The sequence below is a fragment of the Cnephaeus nilssonii genome, assembly GCF_951640355.1.
Source record: "Cnephaeus nilssonii genome assembly, chromosome: 5".
In the NCBI taxonomy this organism is placed as follows: Eukaryota; Metazoa; Chordata; class Mammalia; order Chiroptera; family Vespertilionidae; genus Cnephaeus; species Cnephaeus nilssonii.
Window position 1 is genome coordinate 18,313,369 of NC_137076.1, and position 24,542 is coordinate 18,337,910.

Here is a 24,542-nt window from a genome sequence, read left to right on the forward strand (position 1 = left end):
GCCCCTCCCCCATTGCTCAGTCCTGCTTTTCCGGTCTGAGCTGGACTCCCACTCTCTCCCCTCCCATTGGACAGGAGGGAAAACCGAGTTTCGGAGGAGCAGGCCTGGGGCTGGGGACCCTCGGCAGGTCCGTGGACCCTCCTGCTGCTCCTGTCCCCGCCAGGCCCTTAAGGCTTCTCCAGCAGGGACATGGAAGCTTCCTGCCCCTTGGCCAAGACAGGGCCCGGCGCTGCGCCCTCCGCCCTCCGGGCTGGGTTTATCTGCTGTAAAATGCGTGGTCAGAGAGCCTGGAGTCAAGGTCACCCCACACATGGGAAAAGCCCGCCGGAGGGACAGTCATGCTCTGATGACTCCTGGGGGCAGCAGGCAGCAGTTCTGGTGAAACATTAACTTGTGGCGGCTCAGGAGGCAGAGGCACCATAGGAACTCCTTTCCCTGCCACAGGGCCCCATGCACTTCCCTGGGCCCGGATTCAGCGGCAGCGCCTGCTGTTTGTGGAGGGGTTATTGACCAGAGAGGCAGCACAGCGCGGTGAGCAACTTCCCGGGAGCCTCCAGGGACCCCTGAGGGCCACCCCCAAACACAGTGTCCCAGACCTCAAGCTGGTAAAACCTTCCCAGTCTTATGGCACCTCTCTCTGTCTCTCTGTCTCTCTTCTCTGTCTCTCTACATCTCTCTGTCTCTCTGTTCCTCTCTCTGTGTCTCTCCATCTCTCTCTCTGTCAATGTCTGTCTCTTTCCTCTCTCTCTCTCTCTCTCTCTCTCTCTCCCCCCCCCCCCCTCTACTCTCCATCCCTCTGTCTCTCTCCATTTTTCTCTCTGACTCTCTGTGTTTCCATCTTTCTCCGTCTCTCATAAGCAAACACAGGAACAATTAAACTTCACACCCCCCTACCCTGTTCTCCCACACACTAGGTCAGCCTCCTGGCCACTCTCTCTCTTATACCCGTCTGGGGGATATCTCCCGGTCACTCTGCCCGCAGCCTCCTGGCTGGGCCCTAAGGGTGGTATGTGGGTGTGTCCAGTCTGGGCCTGGTGCTCAGATAGTTAAAGGGCTCTGCTGAGGGAACCCATCCTCCCCTACCCAGCTCCCTGGCAGGTCACAGGACTCCGCAGCGGCAGTGAGTGCCAGGCCTGCCTGGGCCTCACAGAGCCCGTGTGAGTCTGGAGTGCTCTCAGGCGGTGGGCTGGGTTCTCCACACCCTCCAGAGCTGGTCTGGGAACTGATGGCTCCCCCATGGGACCCGGGGCCAGGGGACTTCTCCCTGAGGGACCTGATGGTCCCAAGCTGCTGACCACAGCAGGGAGAAGGGAGGGGGCTTGAGGAGTGTTTGTGGGCACCCAGCCCCTGTCCCTGGACGGAGGCCCCTGCAGAGGTTCAGGTGGTGTCCACACTGGTGCCTGTGCTGCGGCCTAGCTACCTCAATTGAGCATCTGTGGGTTCCAGGAGAGGGTGCAGGGTGTGGGGGTGAGCCCCCATCTAGGGGGCATGGCTGGACTACTGGGGCCTGGGGTTTCACATCCATCTCCCCAGGTTCAGAGACGCCTGCAGCATGAGGCGCAGCGGAACAGCACTTTCCTTCCTGCTAAGTGAGGTGAGTGGTAGGAGATGGCCTTATACAGGCCATGGGGGCGGGGCGTCCCAGCAACCCCCTACTCGGAAACGCCCAGAACTGCCTGGAGACCCACTTCCAAGTGGGTCTGGGGGAACCAAGGCCCAGAGAGGCCACTCGAAGTCTGAGACTCAATCCAGGTGTGGAGCCCAGGGTTGCAGCCACTACCTTTGGGTACAAGGGACCAATGGGGCAGGGGAGGCAGACTCTTGGGTCTGGAACCAAGGTTTTTTATTGCCCAAGGAAAGGAGGCCACACCTTTGGGGCGGAGCCAATGGCCCCATTCTGGGAGACTGGAGCAGGCTTAAAGGTGGCAGGGAGCAGGATTGAGGTAGTGAGCTCATTCAGCAGGAGCTGGGTTTGAATCCCAGGCTGGTCGTTGATAACCTCTCCAGGACTATTTTCTTGTGTGAAAAAAAAGGGGGGGGCGCTAAAACTTTGAGAGAGATCAGGATGAGCCAGCAGGCAGTACCCACACATATTAGTACATTTATCCACCCCCCATCTCTGAGCCACATCTTCCTCCTCTGTAAAGTGGGGACCACTTGGCACTCCCCCAAACATTCAGTTTACAGCATCAGTCATTCCCTTTGCACATGGAGCACCTAGAGCCTGGCCTAGTGCTATGCACGGGGGCACAGAGACTCATAGACGGGGGAGACAGATGTTAAACTAAGACCAAAAATAAAGTAGGCGAGTATGAGTGGGGCGGCCCAGGCTGGGCTGGAAGGGCTTCTCTAAGGAGGTGACCACTGAGCTGAAAAATGGATGAAAATAAGCAGACAGGCCCAGCCGGCATGGCTCAGTGGTTAAGCATTGACCTATGAACCTGGTGGTCACGGTTCGATTCCCGGTCAGGCACATGCCTGGGGTGTAGGCTCTATCCCCAGTGTGGGGCATGGAGGAGGCAGCTGATCAAGGATTCTCATCATTGATGTTTCTCTCTCTCTCTCTCTCTCTCTCTCTCTCTCTCTCTCTCTCTCTCTCCCTTCCTCTTTGAAATTAAAAAAAAAATCATAAAGCAAATCACATCCCTTGAAAGCCCTCAATCCACTCTCAGAATTAATTCCCAATTCCTCACCCCACCCCTGAGACCGTGCATCAACCCTTCACTCTACTCCCACCTTCTGCTGTTCCTCAAACCCACCAGCTGATTCCCACCTCAGGGCCTTTGCACCTGCTGTTCCTTCTGTCTGGTGTGCTATCTCCCAAGCTCTCTCCTGGTCAGCTCCTTCTCCTCTTTCATGTCTCAGGTGAAAATTACCTCCTCAGAAAGGCCCCCTAACTATGTGTGAGTAACATTTATCCCCCCCATCACTCTCCAGGTCCTTACGGGGTTTCATTTTCTTTCTAGCACTATGCGAACTACCTTATTTATCTGTTGAATAAATAAATGAATATGAATGTGGGCGAGTTTTTACCATCTGAGCTCAGTTTCCCCAAGCAGAAAGTGGGCAGCTGACACCAGTGGGCTTCCTGTCCTGGGAGGGGCCTGCTGTCCACACACCCTCTGCTTTCCCTGAACACCCTCCCCGCTGCTGGGAACCCTCCCTCCTGGGGGAGGCCAAGTGTTGACTACTTAGATTTCTGCATCGGAATTCAGGTGCCTGTGGGAGAGGGTGGGGATGGTCAATAGTGCTCAAACTGGGGGGAGTGGGGAAGGCGTTCAGGAATCCTGGGTCCTAGAGGAATCAAATCTGTGCAAAGAGCTGGGGGAGAGGGTAGCTAAGCAGCCCCCAGCTGTGTAACCCACAGCAGGTCATTTCTCTGTGAACATTGACGGCCTCCTCTGTGGCATGGAAATAAGAGAAGAAAAGGAGCTGTGCCATTTCCCGGCACCTAGTAGGGGCTCTGAGGTGTGAACTGCTGTTACTCCCTTCGGCTTCTTCCCTGCTCCCCTTGGCCTGGCTCTGGCCCTGATCAGCCTTGTGGTCTTGGGCCTCACTTTCTAAATCTGAATGTTGAGTCTGATGGTGGACGCAGACTCCTTGGTGAGGCTCAGGGGCCGAGCAGAAAACGGCTGGGCCGCCCCTTTGAGCTCCACGTCTGCAGCGTCCCCATTTACTTTTTTGACCCCCAGCACACACCCTCTGCTGTGGGTTCCAGTGTGGGTGCCACTCCCTAGGGTCAGCACCGTGGACAGCTCCCAGCCTGTGGCTGGCGCGAGCAGCCCCCTATTCTTTTTTTTCTTATTATACAGCAAAGGTGGGAATTTATTAAAGAACAAGCACAGACTCCCACGTGGGGAGGGGGAAAGAGTCCCCTGTTCCTTTTTTTAAAAAATATATATATATAAGGACAAAAAGAACAGCGATGCAGAGGGCATGGGGACAACCCGGACGGTGGCCCTTGGCAGCGGCCGAAGCAGGAGCTGGGCCAGGAGGCGGGCGGGGTGGGGGCAGGATGCGGGCTGGGAGCTGAAGGGGGCCTGGGTGCGGCACCGCCCGTGGGGTTATGGCACGTGTGGGAGTCTTCACGGTGAGCCGGCCACAGCCGGGAGGGACCGAGGCGGGGCGGGGTGAGCAGGAGACAGGCACACGGGCACGTGGGGGCCGCCAGCCCCACCACCTAGATCAGGAACCTCTCTGAGTCCGGGAGGAAGTCGGGGAGGAAGGCAGGGTCCGGGAGGCCTCTGTGGGAAGCTCCTCAGGGTCAGGGCCCAGGGGGGTGAGGCCGGCCCTTCCAGAGGGCCCCCTATTCTTTTATCACCTACGACCCAGGGGAATTGGTACTGTTTTCATACCACCACCCCTCCCCCATGGGGAAACTGAGGCATGCTTGCCCTAGACCAGGCAGCATGAATTGAACCAACCCCAGATCTGCTGGGCTGGAGAACTTACATTCCCGACTCATTAACTGAACCTGATTCTGATTGGTGTTTAAATGCCTCTAGTGTTTACTCAGAGCATGCTTGCAAACAACCTTTTATTTCATTTCTCCTATCCAGTCCTTCCTTTAAGAAATGAACTGAGGCTCAGAATCCAGAATCCCATCTCCACCATTTATTTACCAACTGCAACCTTGGGCAAGTTACTAAAGCTCTGAGACTCAGTTTTCTTTTTTGTAATATGAAGATAATGGTACAAAATGGCCTCATTGTGCCTCATGAGCTGACCCACAAGGGTTTCTTAGAACAGCACCTATGTGGAATGAGTATGCAAGAAAGACTGGCTATCGGTACTGCCATTATTATTTACTTGTTTATTTACTGCATGTTTTATTTTTATATTTTAATAAATAATATAATTTATGAAGTACCATTAAAGTGCCTATTATTATAAAAAATAGCAGTATAAATTACATGATGTTATAAATAATGAATATACTGCATATTAATTGATTAATAAATAAATATTGCTGTACTACCTACTATAGGCCAGGCACTATTCACATCCGGCAAGGTTGAGGTCTACCTCCCCATTTCATAGATGAGGAAACTGAGGTTCAGCAAAGTAAATTCACTCGGTGGGGGGGGGGGTGGCAGTAAAACTGAGATCCAGCTCTCTGGGCCAGTCCAGGTATCTGGGTGAAGGAATCTCAGAGCATCATGGTCCCCGGGAGCCAGGAAAGTCCCATGCCTGGGAACTCACTCATGTCTTGTTACTGTCTCCCTAGCAGGTCCGAGAGTCTGTGGATTCCAGCTCAGCCCCTGCGAGTCCCCGTGGCAGCGGTGTCATCTGGAGACGCTTCTCAGGGACCCCATTGCTGCCACCGCTGTCGAGCCGCCTCAGGCCCCCTGGAGACACTGAGCCCAGCTCCTGTGTGGTGTTCACCATCGGGGCTCGAGGGACCGAGCAAGGCCATGGTCCAGCTTCAGGCAGGTGAGGAGGCAGATGGGGATCAAGGGGGTCAATCCCAGGAGAGAGAGGAAAATGCCTCGTCTAGATGGACCTTTCTTTAACTTGTTCATAAAGCACTTATTAAGCACCTATTGTGTGCCAGGCCCTGTACTAGGGGCACAGCCATGGGCACGTAGGTGCTCATAGGCTGACGGTGGAGACAGAGTCCTACCAACTGGAGAGATGAAGGTGCCATGGAGCCCAGGGGGCTTCTGACCCAGCACTGGGGAGTAGAGGGTGAGAAAGGACTTCTTGGAAGAAGTGGCATCTAAGGATGAAGAGGTGCCTTAAAGGATGAAGAGAATCAGCAAGGAGGAGCACAAGGAAGGAACAGATTGTGCAAAGCCTCAAACTCAAGAGGACCAGGTGTATGAGGAGTTGAATACAGATCAACATGGCTGGAGGGTGGGAGGAGAGCCTGGGGAGGTGGGAAGGGGCTGGACCACACAACTCGGGGTGTAGTGGGGAGCCATGGGTGTGTTTTCAGGAGAGTGAATGGATATGATTGGCATTTTAAAAAATTCCTCTGGCTTCCGGCGGGGTGGGAGTGGGGTGTTGTCAGGGGCAGGGTGGAAGCAGCAGGAGCCCAGTGAGAAGGCAGTTCTGGGCAGGAGATGGTAGTGTCTGAACCAGGGTGGGAGCCATGGGCTGGAGAGAAGTAGGAAGATTCGGAAGTTATTTATGAAGTAGACACACCAGGCATTGGTGGACACCCGCAGAGGGTAAGTGAGAGCAGGGATGTGTATGGGCAACTCCTCATCTTTGACCCTTCACATGTGACATTTGTTTGCATCCTTGCAATGATGCCAAGAGGTGGGGACACCATCATTACCCCACTTTCCAGAATAGAAAACAAGCTTGGGGAGGGGAAGTGATAACTGACCAGCAGGAGAACACATGTCCCCCACCAGTGGGTCAAGTTGTCCCTCACTGTCAGTTTTGGAGGACAGGGGACTGAAAGGAAGGCCAAGAACTGAGCCATAAAAGTAAAGGACAGGGCTAGCCAGTGTGGCTCAGTGGCTCAGTGTTGACCCATAACCCATCAAGCAGGGTTCAATTCCCAGTCAGAGCACATGCCCAGGTTGTGGGCTTGATCCCTAGTAGGGGCCATGCAAGAGGCAGCCAGTCAATGATTCTCTTTCATCAGTGATGTTTTTATTTCTCTCCCCTTCTCCCTCCTCTCTCTCTGAAATCAATAAAAACATATTTAAATTTTTTTAAAGTAAAGGACAGAGAAGAGTCACTTGTTTTTCATCGCTCAGCAAGACATGGCAGTACTGAGGCTTGAGCTCAGTCTGTCTGGCTCCATGGCCCAGATATTTTCCATTTCTCCAACCTAGTGATACAAGCGAGGGTAGAGGGTAGAGTGTCCAGGGGAAATATCCATAAAATATCCTCTATGCCCTCTGAAAAATATCAGGGCTCTTCCTGTTCACAAACTTTCTGCACCAAGTGGCTTCAAAGGCCTTCCTACCACAGTCTAGTGCCTGCACTTCTCAGCCCTACTCTTGTCCACATCCACTTCCTTTCAAAAATTGTATTTATTGATGAGAGAGAGAGAGAGAGAGAGAGAGAGAGAGAGAGAGAGAGAGAGATTTGTTATTCCACTTGTTTATGCATTCATTGGTTGATTCCTGTATGTGCCCTGACCAGGAACCCCCAACCTTGGTGTATCAGGACAATGCTCTAACCAACTGAGCTACTTGGCCAGGGTGTCCGCATCTACTTCTGTTAATCATGATAGAAAATGTTCTCACCCTTCCTTTTCCACTTCCCAGGAAATTTCTTCTGAGATTAGAATGCCTGGCGGGAGGGACCTTGAGTTTCTAGAACTGGGGAAGGGAGAGGCATGCCTGTGAGGGGGGGCCCATGGTGTGTCACAGAACAAATGAGATTCTGCCATTTCCACTGGGAACTGGTGTGGCTATAAAAAGGTGCCCTTCTTTGCCCACTCGCACTGTTGGCGGCCCTGACCAGAGGCAGCTTCTGTGTGCCCACCCCAGGCATGCACGTTTTTCTGTTCTTCCCAGATCCCTACCCTGTGTGAGCGAGGAGTTTTAGGACTCCAAAGAGACCCCATCTGGGTCTGATTGGCTAAGCTTACCTTCCTGAGCTTGGTGGATAGATGGCCATTTGTTACTACCTCTGAAGACCAGAGCCTTTGACTCTGCTTCCAGACTCCTTCGCTACCGTCACTGGGGAGGGCTGAGGACCCGCCGCTGTTCGGCTTTCAGCACCTCCCCGGCGGACGGCGCCCTAGTCTGGAGGTGTTCAGGAACCCCGGTCTCCCTGCCTTGACTTCAGCACCAACAGGTCGAGGACAGCAACTCGCTGTCTCACCCACCCTCAATCTACTACCTTCTTCCCTTTCAAAACCAAAAGAAGGGACAGTGCCTTGACGCTGGGGGTCTCCCAAGGTCCTGTCTCTCTGCTCTCCATTTGGCTGCAACCGGGAGGATAATTTCTGACTTCTCCACTCCAAGTCCATGTCTTGACAGGAAAACGACAGACCATTGTCGGCGCTGGCGGGGGCGGGGGGGTCTCCCCAGCACCTGTCTCCAACCCCCAGGCCCAAGTTTTCCACCTCCCGACGCCCCACCCCGCCATCCTTCAGCACCATTGGACACGGACAGCTCCTTGGTGTCCGCCCCACCTCGAGCCCCTGTTTACCACCGCTGGCGCGAACAGCTCCTCGCCTCCACCCTCGCCCTGGCAGACCAGGGCGCAGACACTGACACTCCTCATTCCTGGAAGGCTCCCTCGCCCTCCTCTCCCTGCTCCCCTCCTCTGGCGCATGGAGACCCCGGGGGTACCAGAAGGGGCGCAGGCACCCAGCGAGCTGAACCGCGCTCTCAGCGGCCAAGGCTTAGCCAAACCCCCGAAGCACCTGTGGCGGCAGCCGCGGTGCCCCATCCGTATCCAGCAGCGATTCTACTCGGACCCGGACAAGTCCGCGGGCCGCAGCCAGCAGAACCGGGGTCCGCGGCGGGGGCTCCAGAAGTCAAGGTGCTCCTGGCCCACTTCCTTCCATAGGTGGTAGGTGGGCGGGGGCAGGGCCCTCCCAAGGCGTGGGGGAGGGGAGCATGGACCTGTGGGAGTTGGGAAGAGTCCTTGCTTCTCCAGGGGGCGGGGGTCTCTACTGTTTGGCTGAGGCCGGCGCTTTAGAGAAAAAACTGTTTTTACATGGGGTGACGCTGGGGTGATGATGTCATGATTGTTTATGGGTGTGTGTGCCTGGGAGTGCCAGGTGTGGTTGCATCTAAGTGTGTGTGTGAATCTGGGAATTGTGACCCTGTGTGTGCTCCGACCTGCTGCGTGAGTGTTCACAGCCAGCCGCCTCTCTGTGGGTGACCAGAGGTGCTCGGTTGTATGTACACCCGCTGTGTATCTGCCTGTGTGTTTTGCCCTTGTGGTCCTTGTGGGTATGTGGACCAGCGTGACTGTCCTCGCTCTAACACAATTGAGGTCCTTTAGACCCTGGAGTGTCTTCGGATGTTTGTGGGGTTGTAGCCACCCCGAGCATCTGAGAGGAACAGGTCGGGCTGTCCTCAGCCCTGGGGGAGGGAGCTTGCTCTGTGGCCTGCCTTGCCACCAGCCCTCTCCCCTACCGCTGGCCCCTGTCGCCAGAAGGAGGGGAAGCCTCCTGGGAGCCTGAGCACAGGATGTTCCTTCCCTTAAGAAAGGATGGGGTGGAGAAGGGGGTGTTGAAGTGGGAAGGCCTGCTCCTCCTGTTTCCTACAAAAGGTGAGTGGGACAATAAGAGAGAGATGGAGAGAAACCTCAGGTCAAACAGGGGCCTTGAGGAAGCCAGAGGTGGGAGTCTCAGCTGCTGGGTCAGGGCTGGAGGGCCCAGGAGCAGGGCCCAGAAGTCCCAGACCCTTCTTGGGTGGGAGGGGGAGATAGAGCAGGCCAGATCTAGAGTCCTGGGCTTGGTCAGGCTGGTCACCTCGGGGGAGTCAATTTCCTCTCTAGATCGTCATTCTCCCACCTTGGTCCATGGACCTCCTAGGGTTACTGGCTTCTTGGTCTATAAGCCGGGCCTAACTCCCCAGCCCCAAGGCGTCTGGAGCAGCTGGGATTGGAGCTCTTCCCAGGTGACCCAGCAGGTCCACCGCCCCCATTTCCACTTCCCAGCCCTTGGCTCCTCCTGCCTCCCCCCTCCCAGTGACTCATAATTTTCCATCTTCAAGAAAGAACAAACAGAGACTGGATTTGGGCCCGTCTAGGGGGAGAGCCCACGTGGCTCTGAAAGGTTCTGGAATGGGTGTGTCCCTGTGAACGTGTACTTGCGAATCCTGCCCATGCATATATGTGCTGATGTGGGGGAAGGGGCTCAGCCCTTAGGTTCAGGCCCACTGGGTTCAAGGCCAGTCTGCTAGGTGCTCCCCAGCGAGCAGAGAATACTAATGAAATGCAAACACACAGCTGTACTTCCTGTGTTTTGTTGAGAACTTGCTGTGTGGGAGCCTGGTCCCCCACTGTGGCTCTTTTCCCCACTGTCCCGGGTGGGTCACTTGGGTCTGGGAGGGTCCTAGCATCTTGTTCAGCAAACATTTATTAGCTACCTACTGTGTGCAAGGTCCTGTACTGGGGACACAGCCATGGGCAAGCAGGGGCTCACAGGCTGATGGTGGAGACAGACTCATACCAGCTGGAGAGAGAAGGCCTCTGACCCAGCTTTGGGGGGTAGGGTGTGAAGAGGGCCTGCTGGGAAGAGGTGGCATCTAAGCTTAACCTGAAGGTTGAAGAAAAATCAGCCAGAGTGCAGGGAAGGGTATGCCAATTAGATGGGACAAATTGTGAAAAGCCTCAGACTCAGAAGGATCAGGTACATGAGGAACTGAATATAAATCAATGTGTTTGGAGAGCGGGAGGGGAGACTCCCTATTCATCTCCCAAGCATTAATTGAGAACCTACGGAGTGTTGGGCCCTGAGGGCATAGCTGGTAGCAAGGCAGACCTGGTCCTACCCTTGAGGGGCTGGTGGGCAAGGCAGAAACAAATCAAGTAATCATGACAATAAATGTGAAATTGTACTTGTGAGAGAAGGTGGTCTGAGAACATTTCCCCAGCTGGTCAGGGAGGGCTTCCTGGAGGGGTGATCTGAAAGATGAAGAGGCGGCTGAGGAAAAGTGTTGGGGCAAGGGCATGTGTGAGAATGAGCCTGGCCGATTCAAGGAACAGCAAGGAGCGGGATGAAGCCGCCACAGTGTGAACCAGGAGGAAGAGGGCGGGAGGCCAGCAGGGGTCAGGCATCACAGGGCCTCCAGAGAGGTGTGGATTCAGATGAGAGGGCAGTGAGGAGCCACAGGAGGGTCTGGAGCAGAGGAGGGTGAGATCAAGCTCACGTGAGCATCTGTACACGTGACACCGCCCCCACTCCCTTCTCTCTGTCTAGACTCCATGGAGACAGGAGAGTCATTTCTCCTCGCCTGTTTGTCCTTAAATGGGCACAACAGCACCCACATCCTGTCTCCCTGGGGCCGTCTGGTGGCAGAAGAGAAAAGTGTTTGCCCACGGCAGGGATGCTCAAATGGGAGGAATGGAGTGATGTGCTTAGGGCACCAGAGACTGCTGGTCATGCAGCACACAGGGACAAAGTCAGGATGGGGGTCCCCGGGTCCACCCATCCTCCAGCCTCTGCCCTTTACCCGGCAGGGATTGGGGCCACCCAGGGTCAGGCAGGCCAGATTCCAATGCTGAGTTTCAGCTGTGAGTCTCAGTTTCTCCATCCAAAAAGCTATTAATAACACATTACTGTTAAAACTGTTAATAAAATATTTAAGGTTGAATCTATTAATGAACATTAATATTAAACTATTGATAAAACATTCATGAAGTCTGGGACTTCAGAGGGGATGGAGCCAGTTAAGCATTAACTGGGAGAGAGCACCTGCTGGGTAAACTATGTGGCAACTGAACACACCTCTCTGTGCCTCAGTTTCCCCATCCCCCAAATGAGCATAACAGTCCTCACTTTCAAGAATTGCTCCGAAAAGCAAGTGACTTTTAGGTGCACAGCCCTTGGCTCAGAGCCAGGCAAGTAGGAAGTGCTGTTTGTATTGATGTGTTTAGTCTTAACCTTCCATTTCATGCCTGTGACTTTAGGGGAGGGATTGAATTCCTCTGTGCCTCAGTTTCTCCTTGGGGACATAAGACTATGCAAGCCCCTCCCATGGAGCTGGGATGGTGCGGAGTCTCCTGGGAGGATCCTGGCCCCAGAGTCTCCACCAGGCCGATCCTGGCCGCCTCTAGCCCCCGGGGAGCGGCTATAATTAGGTGCAACCGCAGCAGCTACAGAGGGTATTTTTGTCTCGGGGACAGCAAGTCTGATTCCCACCAGGTGTCCGGTTGTAGGGCTGCAGATGGCAGGAGGGGGTTCCCAGACAGACCCTTGAGACTCCTTGTCCTCCTGGGCCCCAGCACGACCCCTCTCTGAACCTCCATTTTTCTCATCTGTACAATGAGGCCAATAGCGTGGTTAGGAGGTCAGGAGAGGGTCAGGATCTCCTCCCTGTGGTGCCTCAGGCTCCCTCCATTGAAGCCCTGATCACCCCAAGCTGTAGCTCATATTTCCCTAGGCGTGCCAGAAATGGGGGTGCCCCACAACTGGTATAGTCCTCCCAGAGGCAAGGCCTAGACAGTGGGGTGTGTGTGTGTGTGGGGGGAAGGTTGGGGAGGCCCAGCCTCCCTGGACCTCAGTGGCCTCTGCCTGTGATGTGGGCATTTGGGGTCCTGCCTCCAAGTGTGACATCCTCTGAGATAGTGTTTCCTTCCCTGCAGTACAGGGCAGGGCTACCAACCCCAGCACCTGGTACAGGCCCCTGAACTCCCAGACACCAGAGGTGAGGGCTCCCTTTCCAACTCCCCGCCAGGTCCTTCCTGGGGCGGGGGTGGGGGTGGGTAGCTGATGCTTCACAGAACAGGAGATCTGGCTGGAGTGGAGAGCGGATGTTTGTGCAGTGGAGACAGCAAGAGAGGGGAAAGGATCCAGAGACAGGGCCTGGGGTATGTCAGAGCAGGTGGGGGTCACGTGGGGACTTGTGGAGGGGACCTGGAGGAGGAGGAGCCCTCTGCCCTGCCATGAAGTTTTGTGTCTGTTACCACCTTCCTAGTTTCCTCACTTTCCTCACCTGGCAAAGGAGTAAGGGTTTGTTGCTGCCGGGCAGCCCCTTTGTGGCTCCAGGCCTCAGTTTCTCCATCTGGAAAACGGGCAGAGAGGGACTGGAAGCGCTGTGTGGGCCTGGGCAGCCCCTCAGCAAACTCCTGCCTAGGTGCCCTGCTCATTATGGAGGCTGCTTCCCTTTCTGGCTTACATCTCACTCTTCGCAGCCAAGTTACCCCAGACAGCTGCACTATTGTGAGACAGGTTGGCTGAGGAAGGTAATATCCGGGTTCTAGGCCCCAGAGGGCCGCCCCCAAAGAGGGGAGCAGAGAGTGGCACCTAGCTCCGTGCCTCAGTGTCCCCATTTCCCCGGGTGGGAGCGTCCCAGCACGGACCAGTGGTGGGGCGGGGCGGGGCGCCCTCTGTCCCCTCTCCGCGGGCCCCGCCCCCGCGGCCGTCCAGAAAAGGTCCCACGGCCCACGCTCCGTCCTGCCTCCACGCTGTCGCGGCGATGCAGGGCACCCCCGCGCCTGCCCCGGCACCGGGGCCTGGCTCTCCCCGGGACTCCCCGCGCAGCTCCCCCGGGCTCTTCAGGAAGCTCCTGGTGAACCAGAGCATCCGCCTGCAGCGGCGCTTCACGGTGGCCCATCCTCTGTGGTGAGGGGCGAGGAGAGCTGGAGGGGTCAGCGGAAGCGCCAGGCTGGAGGTGGGAAGGACACAGCCGGGGAGAGCTGGGGCCGGACCCGGGGGCAGGGCGTGGGCGCTCTGCCCCTCCGGCCCCCGCTCGGTATCTGTCTTCCCTGTCCTATCTCGGTCTCCCTCCACCCGCGGTCTGGACACAGCCGGGTTCCTGCGGCTGTTCCTTCCCAGCGGTGCGGCCCGGAGCGGGAGGAGCTGAGGCTCACGTCTGCTCCTGCCCCTCCCGCCTGGGCAGGCGGCCTGAGCGTCCCGGGAGTGAGGGGAAGGGCGAGGGTCACTCCCCGCTTGGTCTGCTCTCCTCCATCCGTCCCGGTGCCGGCGAAGAGAAGGCCTGGGGGTGCACAGGAAACGCTCCGTGTCCCCGAGGAAGACCCGATTTTAGGAGGCATGGCACCCAGGGCGTAAGAGAGGAGTTTCACGTCCCAGACGGAGAGCGGATCCCCGAAGCGCAACTCGGCGGTGTCCTCTAAGGACCTGTCACCTCTCTGGGTTCGAATCCCGCGCCTTCGGGAAGCGACTGTGTGGGGCGTGGGGGCAAGGCTAGGGTCGGAGGTGGGGCTTGTGGGCGCCGACCCTGTCTGGCACCTTGCGCGGCGCGGTTCCCGCGGCATTCACACCCCCTGGAGAGTTTGGCACCTGGCGGCGCAGAGGCTGGAGGTCCCTTCAAACGGCCAGTGACAGCTGGCGGGGGCGGGGCAGTCGTGGTCGTGTCTCTGATGGCGCCATTGCAGCCCGAGAAGGGGTCCCAGGTCCGGGAAAGCGCCCCCAGAGCACCCAGACGCCTGCTAAGGGCGGCTCCTGCGTAGGGATCCGGAGAGAGCGCAGGGGCGTTGAGGGAGCGCCCTCGGGAGCCAGAAGGTGAGGCTAGAGGATGGCGGGTCCCTCCGAGGCCCTCGTGCCTCAGTTTACCTGTCTAACCCAGGGACAGACATGCGGCTTCCACAGTCGGGGCGACCTCGCCGCGCGCCGCCCGCGTCATGGAACCACAGCCTGACCCCGCCACTCCCAGCTAAGATTAGAGCAGAAAAAAACCCAAAACAAAAACTTCCCCGGCTGTGACCGGCCTTTAACCCTGAGCGCCGACTCATTGGATTCCAGCCCAGCACCCTGTTGGCCTCCCTCCCCTTCCCCCACCCCATCCCGCTACAGCCTCCCTAGTTATCCATGGGTGCGCTCTCCCAGACCCTTGGGGAGAGGCGAGGAGGGAGAGGGGTGGCCACTCCTAGGCCTCCCCCTCGGAGGGCAGGTTACTGGGTCAGCCGCTGGCCTCCCCTGAAGAGCGCCCCTCCGCCGCCCCCGCGCCCCTAGCCAGGCGGGTCAGTGTTAAGAAGCCCAGCCCTCCTCCTGACGTCACGAAGCGGGAGCTCGGACGCACGCGCGGTAGTGGCTTCTCTTTTCTGCTGAAGCCGAACTGGCGGAGAGTGGCCGGACAGAGCCGAATGTTCCCGAACGCATCCGAACCTGCCCGAGCGCGATCAGGCGTAGTCAAGTCAGAATGAACTCGCCCGACCGAACTCAGTTGGATCAGGCCCAATAGAACTTACTCAAACCCGACCCCGCTGGACCGAATCCAGCCGAACCGGGCAGAATCCTGCCGAATCCCGGACGGGTGACCTGGCGGGGGGCCAGGTGGACACGGACCCTTGGCCAGAAGCCCCAAGTGGTGGGCGGCCCCCGGTGTCTGTCTCCTGCCTGCCCTCTCAAAGCCCGTGACCTACAGCAGCCCCTCTCCGTTGCAGAACCTCTGTTCTTGCTCACGTCCCCTCCCACTCTTTCTCTGACCTCTGATCCCAAGGAGGATGAGCACAGATTCTCCATTAACCAGTCAGGGTGTGGCGGGAGGGAGGGACAGGGCTGAAAGAGCTAGGAGGGAGGAATTGAAGGTTGCTCGGAGCAAGGGGTGCTGTGGGGAGGATGGTGCTCCGGGAAGAGGGCATGGCCCCTAGCGGGAGCCTGGGGGTGGAAGAGTACAGGCAAAGCGTTCGCGTGAAAATGAAGCGGGGGAGTAAAGGATCTGGGAGGGGTGGGAGGTGGGGGGTGGGGTAAAGGATCTGGCGGCGTGGTCGACTAGGTTGGGACAGGGCTAAGTGGGCTGAGGGTGTGGGTTGGGGGAGGGAACAGGTGACCCAGGGCGCGACCAAAACTGGCTGGGGGCGGGGCCTCTCCCGGCTGTGGGGAACTTTGGAACTGGCCTGATTTAGGCAAGATCCAGGCCCCTCCAGAGAGGAGAGGCCAGAAAGTCCGTTTCCAGTCTCTGTGAACTTACCATGCGACCTGGACCTCGGTTTCCTTCTTAGTAATATGGAAGCCCAGTTGTCATTCTCAGGTGCTCAGCTGTAACTACGTAAAAGCGCCCTGGGAGAAGACCCTGCCATGCCTATATTAGAGACACGGTAGTCGGTGTCCGGAGAAAGCCTGAGACCTACCCATGGTCACACAGACATCTGGGGACAGATCTGAAGCTCACATTCTGGAGTCTAGACTGGTCCCAGCGGGAAGGCTGGTGCCAGGTCCCTGGGTGGGGGTGTGACTGTGAGGCAGGTGGACACACTGTAAGCTACTCCTTCATGGCCCACCGTTTGGCTCCAGGGCGGATGTGAAAGGACAGGTTCGAGCCACCAAAGGCCACCCGCTTGCCAGGCCCCTTGGCTCTGACCATGCCTCATCTGTTTCCAGCTTTGACCTGGAAAATGCACTCTCGCGTGGGAGAAGCGCTCAGGACCCTCACGTCGGGCCTGGCCTTGGCCAGGTCATCCAGGCCCCTGCCCAACACAGCCAGCGGCGTGAGTCCTTCCTGTACCGCTCCGACAGCGACTATGAACTCTTGCCTAAGGCCTTGTCCCGGAACTCTTCTGTGGCCAGCGACCTGTGAGTCTGGGGCCGGTGGCATGACACCTCCTCGTCTCTTCCTCCTTTTATTATTCCATTCAGCACACCTCCTTCAAGTGGCTTTTTGAGCTGGGTTTTGAAGTTTAAGTAGGAGTTTGTCAAGCAGCCACTTATTCAGTTGAACATGCCCAGAATGATATCTGGTGATCTGTGCTTGACTTTAGGCTCGGGTTGGGTGGCAATCCAGAAACATTAAGGACAATTAGTAGCAACTGAACAAACACCTTAATTAGACCTTCCTGGTAGCCATAATAAAAGGGGAAATATAATAATATCCCTGCTTCCCCCAGGACTCAGTTTCCTCATGTGTGAGGTTGGAGGGGCTGTAGTGGCTTTCAGGGAAGAGTCAGGTAAGGGGAGCCCAGGGATTAATAGGGCCCTGGGGGGAGGAGTCGGGAAGGAAGGATGTGCTCAGCGGAGGGCATAGTGTGGGCAAAAGCTGTTAGATGGGACCACGCGGGACATCTCCCTGGCCGCCCTTTCTGATGTCCTCTCTCCCCACAGACATGGAGAAGACATGATTGTGACACCCTTTGCCCAGGTGGGTGCCCACTCCTCCCCCTTCCCTGCCTGAGGCAAGCAGGTGAAATCGATCCCCCCTTTTCCAATGCTGATCATTCCCCTCCCAACAGGTCCTGGCCAGTCTGCGGACTGTTCGGAGCAATGTGGCTGCGTTAGCCCACCTGCAAGGCCAAAGAGCAGCCAAGTACACAGCGGGTTGGGCGGGGGTGGGGCCTGGCAGGGAGGAGGGGGGCGGCGGCCGACAGGTGGGCTGGATGGGGCGGGACCATTTGGGTGAGGTAGGCCACCCCAGAGCGGACTGTACTGCAGGCAGACATCCATCGGGAACCCTCCATCTGCCAGTCAGCCCCCTCCGCCTACAGGTAATTCTCCTGCTCCTACCCCTTCCTCACACTATGGGACCGCTGTCAATTTCTTCTCCATGGTGACCTCCCCAGCCCATGTATCCTTAGGCTGTGTTCATTGTAACCCTCCAAAACACCCTCAGGGATGGCGTCTACCATGCCCAAATGACAGATGGGGAGGCTGAGGTCCAGAGAGGGGCAGATACCTGCCCACGGTCACACCGCCACTGGGGACAGATCTGGAACCCAAATCCTGGGGTCTTGAGTGGCCCCGTTGGGAAGGGCTGTAGGGTCTAGATGTAGAGATGGAGACATGAAGGGGTGGGGTCACCGAGTGGGGGTGGGGCAGGATTCTGATGGCTCAGCCCCCAGAGGACACTGGGCAGAAGCTGGCTTTGGAGACACTGGAGGAGCTGGACTGGTGTCTGGATCAGCTGGAGACACTGCAGACCCGGCACTCGGTGGGGGACATGGCCTCCAACAAGGTGAGGAGGGCCAGCGAGCGGAGATCATTTGCCTCCACCCGCAGTGCCCCCTCATCACTGTCCTCACCTTCCCCGACAGTTCAAGCGGATGCTGAACCGGGAGCTGACTCACTTGTCCGAAACCAGCCGCTCGGGGAACCAGGTGTCAGAGTACATTTCCCAGACCTTCCTGGGTGAGCTGTGGTGGGTCCCTGCCTGGGCAACAGACAGAGGTAGGAAGAAAGAAGAAAAGACCTCAGTCAGGGGAAGACAGAGCAGACAGACATGGACACCCCCAGCCACATGGGTGAAGGAGGGCTGGGCCAGAGGGAGGAGCAGGAGGAAGATCCAGGAGGAGGGGACATGAAAGCCGGGGTTGTGAAGCATGAGTAAAAGTTTTCCAAGAAGGAGATGGAGGAAACCAGATAGCTGGGTCTCCAGCTTGGGAGCTGGAAAGGACACTGAGCTGTTTGGGGGAAAACACTGAGCCCCAGGATCTCAGGGGCCAAGTCCATCAGAAGAGGTTACTGAGATCAGCCACGAAAAGAGGGGTAGCTACAGGCCACATACGGACTTGGCTCCGAGCTGCCTGGGATCCAGGTAAAAAGGAAATAGGTTGATCCTGAGACTTAGCAAAGTCTGGGACCTGAGACTAGGCAGGACACCCCTAGCAGGTGAATCGGCTTCTCTGAGTCCCACCCTGCCCTCCCTCCAGACCAACAGACTGAGGTGGAGTTACCCAAGGGAACCCCCAAGGAACCCTCGAGGCCCATGTCCCAGATCAGCAGCCTGCAGGGGCTCCCCCACAGTGCCAACCTCTCCACAGCCACCATCCCATGCTTTGGGGTCCAGACTGACCAGGAGGGGCAACTGGCCAAGGTGGGTTCCCAGCTAGAACGCTGAGCCCTGGGTTAGGGTTCTGGCTCTATCTGGATGCCCTAATTTGAGCCTCAGTTTGCCCACTTGTATACTGGGCAAGTGGGGGGAAATATAAGATCTGGGGGAGGGGCTTACAGGTTCAGAGCCTGGGGAAGCTGGGCCCGGGTCAAGCTCCAGTTCTTCACATTTTAGGAACTGGAAGACACCAACAAGTGGGGGCTTGATGTGTTCAAGGTGGCAGAACTCAGTGGGAACCGGCCCCTCACAGCCATCATCTTCAGCATTTTTCAGGTACCTCCCATGACCCTGGCTACCAACACCCCTGGAATTCTTTCACCCCTTCCTACCACGAGACCTCAGGGGACACACACCCTTCAACGCCTCCCTAACACCCCTGAATGAAATCATTTGAGCAGGGCATTGAAGGATGAATAGGAGTTCACTAGGCTGAACAGTTCATTGCTGATAGCCAACAAGCCTCAGCTCTGGACCCAGGCCTGAAGAGACCTAGTCTGGGGGGAACTGCTGTGGGGGTCAGAGATAGACCAGAGGGGCAAGGTCAAGGACCAAGTGATTTCAGAATTGAGGGCATCCTGGAAGATGGGGCATGTGAGAGATGGATAGGCGTTCAGAAGGAGAGAAGGTGTGGGAACCGTGTGTGCCGCCGCCTGGAGGAAGTCCTAACGGGGGGCCTGTGGTGAACCAGAAACGGGACCTGCTCAAGACATTCCAGATCCCAGTGGACACACTTGCCACCTACCTGCTGACGCTGGAGGGTCACTACCACGCCGATGTGGCCTACCACAACAGCCTGCACGCCGCTGACGTGGCCCAGTCCACGCATGTGCTGCTGGCCATGCCGGCACTGGAGGTACGGTCCCAGAGACAGGCTGGGCAGGTGCGGGGTGCAGGGCAGAGGGCCCGCCCCTCAGCTCTTATGCCCGTGCCCGCTCAGGCTGTGTTCACAGACTTGGAAGTCCTGGCTGCCATCTTTGCAAGCGCCATCCATGATGTGGACCATCCTGGGGTCTCCAACCAGTTTCTCATTAACACCAGTGAGTTGGGGCCCCTGCCTCCACCTGTCAATCATATGATCTCCAGTGGTCCCATCCCTGCTTTGAGCCGAGTCTCCCTGTTCATTAGTCTCCCTAATCTTCTCCTCCTGGGGTATTCAGAGCGGGTCCAGGTACATAGTAGACACTCAATAAATGAGAAAATAACAAATGTTGGCAGAGCTAATCTGAGCCCACTGAGATTTTAAAGGTTAGGGACCTTTGAGGTATTGGAAAAACGCCGTCAATAAGCAATTATTGGGCACCTCTTGTATACATCCCAGGAGAGCCCTCTCACTTGAGGATCCCAGGGTCTAATTGGACAAAGATTCAGTTGTTCATTCAACCAGCACTTAGTACACACTCTTTCCTGCCATGCCAAGTCCCCAAGGAGTCCCCAGTCTCGAGGAGGCAGAGCAGAACACAGATGCCCCCAGCCCCGTGGAGTCAGGGCATGGCCAGAGAGAGAGAGAGAGAGAGACGGGGTCATAGAAGGCTTCCTGAGGAGGGGGCATTAGGGTTGGAGCTTCAATGCATGAGTAGGAGTTTGCCAAGAGTTCGCCAAACCTGCCTTTTGGAGAGGTGGGTTGGCCGGGCAGATGGTGAGGCTCTCCCCCGTCCCCTCAGACTCGGAGCTCGCGCTGATGTACAACGACGCCTCCGTGCTGGAGAACCACCACCTGGCTGTGGGCTTCAAGCTGCTGCAGGCAGAGAACTGCAACATCTTCCAGAACCTCAGCACCAAGGAGCGGCTGAGCCTGCGCAGGATGGTCATTGACATAGTGAGGCCACGGCGATGGACCGGGCGGGGCGGTCTTCACCGGTCGGAGCTGGGCGTGCCTCCACTCTGAGCCTGAGCTTCCTGGTCTATAAAATGGGGCAATGACCCTCTAAGCCCTGGGTGGGGTGACCAAGCCCTTGGTCCTGGCTGCGATTCACACATAAGCGATGTGGAAACTGAGCTTCCGGGGTTTCAGGTGCAACTCTTTGAGCCTTTAGTCGGTCCGTTTGGTGTTTTTCAGGTTGGAAGACACCAATAAGTTTTGGAGTCTCGGGCCTCATTCAATCACTTTATAAGCATTTGTTGAACACCTATTGTGAGCTTGCCCAAGACAGTTCTGGCCTTTCTGAGATGACAGTTCGTGAGGGAGATGGACACGTGGGTGGGAGCGATAATGGGGACCCCGAAGCAGAGCTGTGATGGGGCCATGCTCAAGGTCAGGTAGGGCTTCCCCGAGAGGAAACCCTGAAATTGGAGTCTGCAGGGTGCGGAGGGGAGGAGCTGGTGAGGAGTGTTCTCAGCAAAGAGAACAGCAGGTGGGGAGGGCTCAGAGGAAACGAAGGCTCCCAGTGAAGAGAAAATAAAAATGTGGTGAGACAGAGTTGGGGCCTTGGGTGAAAGGCATCATTTGGGGGCCAACTGGAGGTTTGGGAAAAAAGTTTTTTTGTTTTTTTTGTGTGTGTTTTTAAAATATACTTTATTGATTTTTTACAGAGAGGAAGGGAGAGGGATAGAGAGTTAGAAACATCAATGAGAGAGAAACATCCATCAGCTGCCTCCTGTACACCTCCCACTGGGGATGTGCCCGCAACCAAGGTACATGCCCTTGACCAGAATCGAACCTGGGACCCTTCAGTCCGCAGGCCAACGTTCTATTCCACTGAGCCAAACCGGTTAAGGCTGGGGAAAAGTTTTGAGACTTCTGTCTGATTCTCAGAGAAGCCCATGGGCTGAGTATTGGTTATTCCTGGGCTGGGTCCATATGAATCCAGTGAAGTTGATTTTTAAACAATTGTGTTTGGGGCCAAACTTCCCTCCAAACTGCTGAAAACAACCCTCCCAGGCACTCATGGCCATAGGGAGGTTTGGGGAGCACCAGGTCAGGTTCCTCCCAGCTTCAAGACCACCTATGGCTCCCATGGCCCTCTGGGTAAGTCCCCCCTCCTCCCTGAGGCCCTCTCTGCTCCTGTCAACCTCACTGGCTCCAGCCATAAGTGCTTCCTCTATGTTCCCCAGCTCATCCAGCCCCAGGGCCTTTGCACAGGCCATGTCCTGGGCTGAGCCTCATTGCTGCCCTCAGGCCCCACATTGAATCTTTAACATGTGGAATGCATCCCATGAGCCTATAGACCTTAGAGGTGGGACCCCTGACTCAGCTCCTCTTGTGAGCTGGGTTTGCAGCCAATCTCATTACATCTCCCCATTTCACAGATGAGGACACAAACTCGGAGGGCTGAGGGGCTGAGGGGTGTGATGTCTGGGAGTAAGGGGTGGGGTGGGAGCAATGCTCATACCTGTCATTCCCCCCTCACCTGCCCTCAGGTGCTGGCCACTGACATGTCCAAACACATGAACCTCCTGGCTGACCTCAAGACCATGGTGGAGACCAAGAAAGTGACGAGCCTGGGAGTCCTGCTGCTGGACAACTACTCTGACCGCATCCAGGTGTGTGGCTGGGAGGACCCTGGGTCTCCACGCCTCTCATTTAGCTACACTTACGAAGCGTCGCCTGAGCGCCAAACTTGAAGAAACAGAGGCAGAAAGGCTCACGTGACTGTGCCTTAGTCACTCCTTCCCCTCCCGGGCCTCAGTTTCCCCACCTGGAAGAGGGGGGTGTCCATGGTACCGGCCTGACAAGGGGGGTTAACCGGGCCTGGGATGGCCTGGCCCGAGCCCTCCCGAGCCTCGGTCTCCTCAGGTCTTGCAGAACCTGGTGCACTGTGCGGACCTCAGCAACCCCACTAAGCCGCTGCCCCTGTACCGCCGGTGGACAGACCGAATCATGGCCGAGTTCTTCCAGCAGGGAGACCGTGAGCGGGAGTCGGGCCTGGACATCAGCCCCATGTGTGACAAGCACACAGCCTCAGTGGAGAAGTCCCAGGTCAGAGGGTGACTGGGTCAAGCTGGCAGGCACTGGGGAGGGGGAGAGAAAGGCGTAGCTGAGCCGACCCCATGAGTTCTGGCTTGACCCCTGGCTGGTCAACGAGGAAGTGAGGCCTCAGGGTGTGGTCTGCCCTGGGCTGTGGAGTCAGGCGGGATGCATTCTCTCTGGGCTACAGGGAGAGGGATCTGCACTCAAGGGGGTTGAAAATGTCTATTCTGAGTGGTGTGGGGCCCCTGGAGGGGCTCTGAGATGGGGGACACATACACCTAGCCCTCAGGGGTCTGTACTGGGATGGGAGGAAAGACTTAGGGGTTGGGGGAGCCCAGAAGGGGCAGGGGAGACTTCCTAAAAGAGGGGTTGTTTGAAGAAGGCTTTGAAGGATGAGTAGGCATTGGGAAAGGGCATTCCCGGGAGAGAGAACCGCCTAGGCCTGGAGGCTTAACTGGGTCTGGGTTCCATGGTGATTCACAGCACAGCCACCTCCCCCACCCAACCCCGTATCACCCCCCAGGTGGGTTTCATTGACTACATCGCCCACCCACTGTGGGAGACCTGGGCGGACCTGGTACACCCAGATGCCCAGGACCTGCTGGACACACTAGAGGACAACCGCGAGTGGTACCTGAGCAAGATCCCCCGCAGCCCCGTGGATCCCACCAGCCCTGAGCAGGGCGGCCTCGACAGATTCCAGCTTGAGCTGACTCTGGAGGAGGCGGAAGAAGAGGAGGAAGAGGAGAGAATGTTGGCTCAGGAGGCCTCAGAGTCACCTGGCACTGACCTCCCGTCCCCTGAGGCCAGCTCAGACCCTGGGGCCTTATGCCTAGACAACCAGAGGACCGTGGGCAAGCCCTGCATGGACCATGAGGGCAATGTAATGGCTGAGCCATCTGGCTCCTAATGGCCCCTAATGAGTGGGTGGACTTTCCAGGACGAGGTCCCAGGTGACTCATGCCTTGCCTTCTCCACACACTGAGGGAGACAACCTTAGTTATAGGCAGGTTTCAGGATTGAAGCTGGCTGGGGTCCACTCTGACCCCTGGCTCTGCTGAGCTCTTCTCCTCCAGAGTCCGCTCTGACGTTGGGGCTGGGTCAGGCCCAACTTCTCCAGTGGTCACTCTTGAGCCACACCCATCACTTATTCTTTCATTCTTTTTTTTAAAATTATTATTCTTTCATTCTTTATCAGATATTTATTGGGCACATACTGTGTGCCAGGACTGTGCCTGCTATGTGCCTCTGGGGCAGCCCTGTGCAACGGGGCGAGAAGTCAGCCCCAAGGAGATGCCCCCCACAGGCACCTGCGTTTCATCTGCTGGGCAGCTCCCTGCAGGAGAATGGGACCTTGAATGGGGAAAAGCTTTGTCCGGTCCCAACTCTGGTTCTGGAGCTCTGGAGGGGGGTGGTGAGGGGGCAGCAAAGAGAGGGCTCTGTGTGGGGACATCTCGGAAGACTGATGTGGCCTGTTGCTGCTTGTGCATCAGTTATTGCTTTAAGCAGCTGTAATTTCTGTCTTCAGCGGTGCCTCTGGCTGCACCTGTTCTTCTGACCTCGGGACCTCCTGCTGGCCCCTCCCCCCACTCTCCCTTTTCTAGAACAGCAACAAAAGCACACAATTCCTGTCACTCCTACGGTGGGTCTCCGTATCTCCCAATTCTGAGGGTGCCCCAGACACCTCCTAGGGAGGCCTCCTGGGCCTCAGTTTCCCCTCTATGGCCTGATCCTAGTATTTGGGTAAACTTTGGTTGAAAGGTAGTGTCTGTGACCACCCTGAATTACCTTAGAAATCTGGGGCATTGAACGTTTCTCTGAAGTTAAATAAACCTTATTAACTTAAACTAGTATGTCTATTTCATGGATGGGGAAACCGAGGCACAGAGCAGTCCTGTTGCCTACTCTATGCTGCTGGGTGCTGGACATTAGCTAGCGGCGCCCCCTGGCGGCGGGAGGCGCGGCGCATTTGGGGTCCTGTTCTCCTGGCTGGCCTCCCCTCTCGCATCTCCCTGGTTGGAGCTCAGCCTAGGGCAGGGGCGGATAGGCCGCTCTGTGTTCAAGTGTCAGGTTCCGTTCCTGTCTCCTGAAGGCTCCGTATTCCACCCTGGAACTTGCCTCCTTCCCAGCGTGCCTGAAAATTTATGTGTGACACATGTCCTCCCAGCATCCTCTGGCTTCCAGAAGAGCTCCCTCCATTACTAAATTACTCCACTGATAATTCACCATCACAATTAATGATGACAGTCCACAGAGGGAAAATT

At 56.7% G+C, this 24,542-nt stretch overlaps 1 protein-coding gene across 7 annotated transcripts; it reads left to right on the forward strand.

Moving 5' to 3' along the window:
* Window positions 1-413: 413 nt before the first annotated feature.
* On the forward strand, window positions 414-24,542 carry PDE4C (phosphodiesterase 4C). Of its 7 annotated transcripts, none has more exons than XM_079772109.1 (17): window positions 414-531; window positions 1,534-1,594; window positions 5,228-5,433; window positions 15,932-16,123; window positions 16,649-16,685; window positions 16,777-16,850; window positions 16,976-17,028; window positions 17,383-17,495; window positions 17,575-17,668; window positions 18,190-18,353; window positions 18,546-18,644; window positions 19,060-19,224; window positions 19,309-19,408; window positions 20,033-20,187; window positions 21,729-21,851; window positions 22,105-22,287; window positions 22,802-24,537. In XM_079772109.1, the coding sequence occupies exons 2-17, from the start codon at window positions 1,553-1,555 to the stop codon at window positions 23,186-23,188; spliced, it is 2,187 nt and encodes a 728-aa protein (XP_079628235.1). In that variant the 5' UTR covers window positions 414-531; window positions 1,534-1,552; the 3' UTR covers window positions 23,189-24,537. The 7 variants fall into 7 exon arrangements, with proteins under 7 accessions (XP_079628235.1, XP_079628237.1, XP_079628236.1 ...); XM_079772111.1 differs by having other exon boundaries at window positions 5,231-5,433; XM_079772110.1 differs by lacking the exon at window positions 414-531 and adding an exon at window positions 837-1,157.

Coding starts and splice junctions, on each gene's coding strand:
- PDE4C (XM_079772109.1), top strand. CDS start 1,553: ATGAGGCGCAGCGGAACAGCACTTTCCTTCCTGCTAAGTGAG. Junction 17,496..17,574: donor GGGACATGGCCTCCAACAAG/GTGAGGAGGGCC, acceptor CTTCCCCGACAG/TTCAAGCGGATGCTGAACCG. Junction 17,669..18,189: donor CATTTCCCAGACCTTCCTGG/GTGAGCTGTGGT, acceptor CCCTCCCTCCAG/ACCAACAGACTGAGGTGGAG.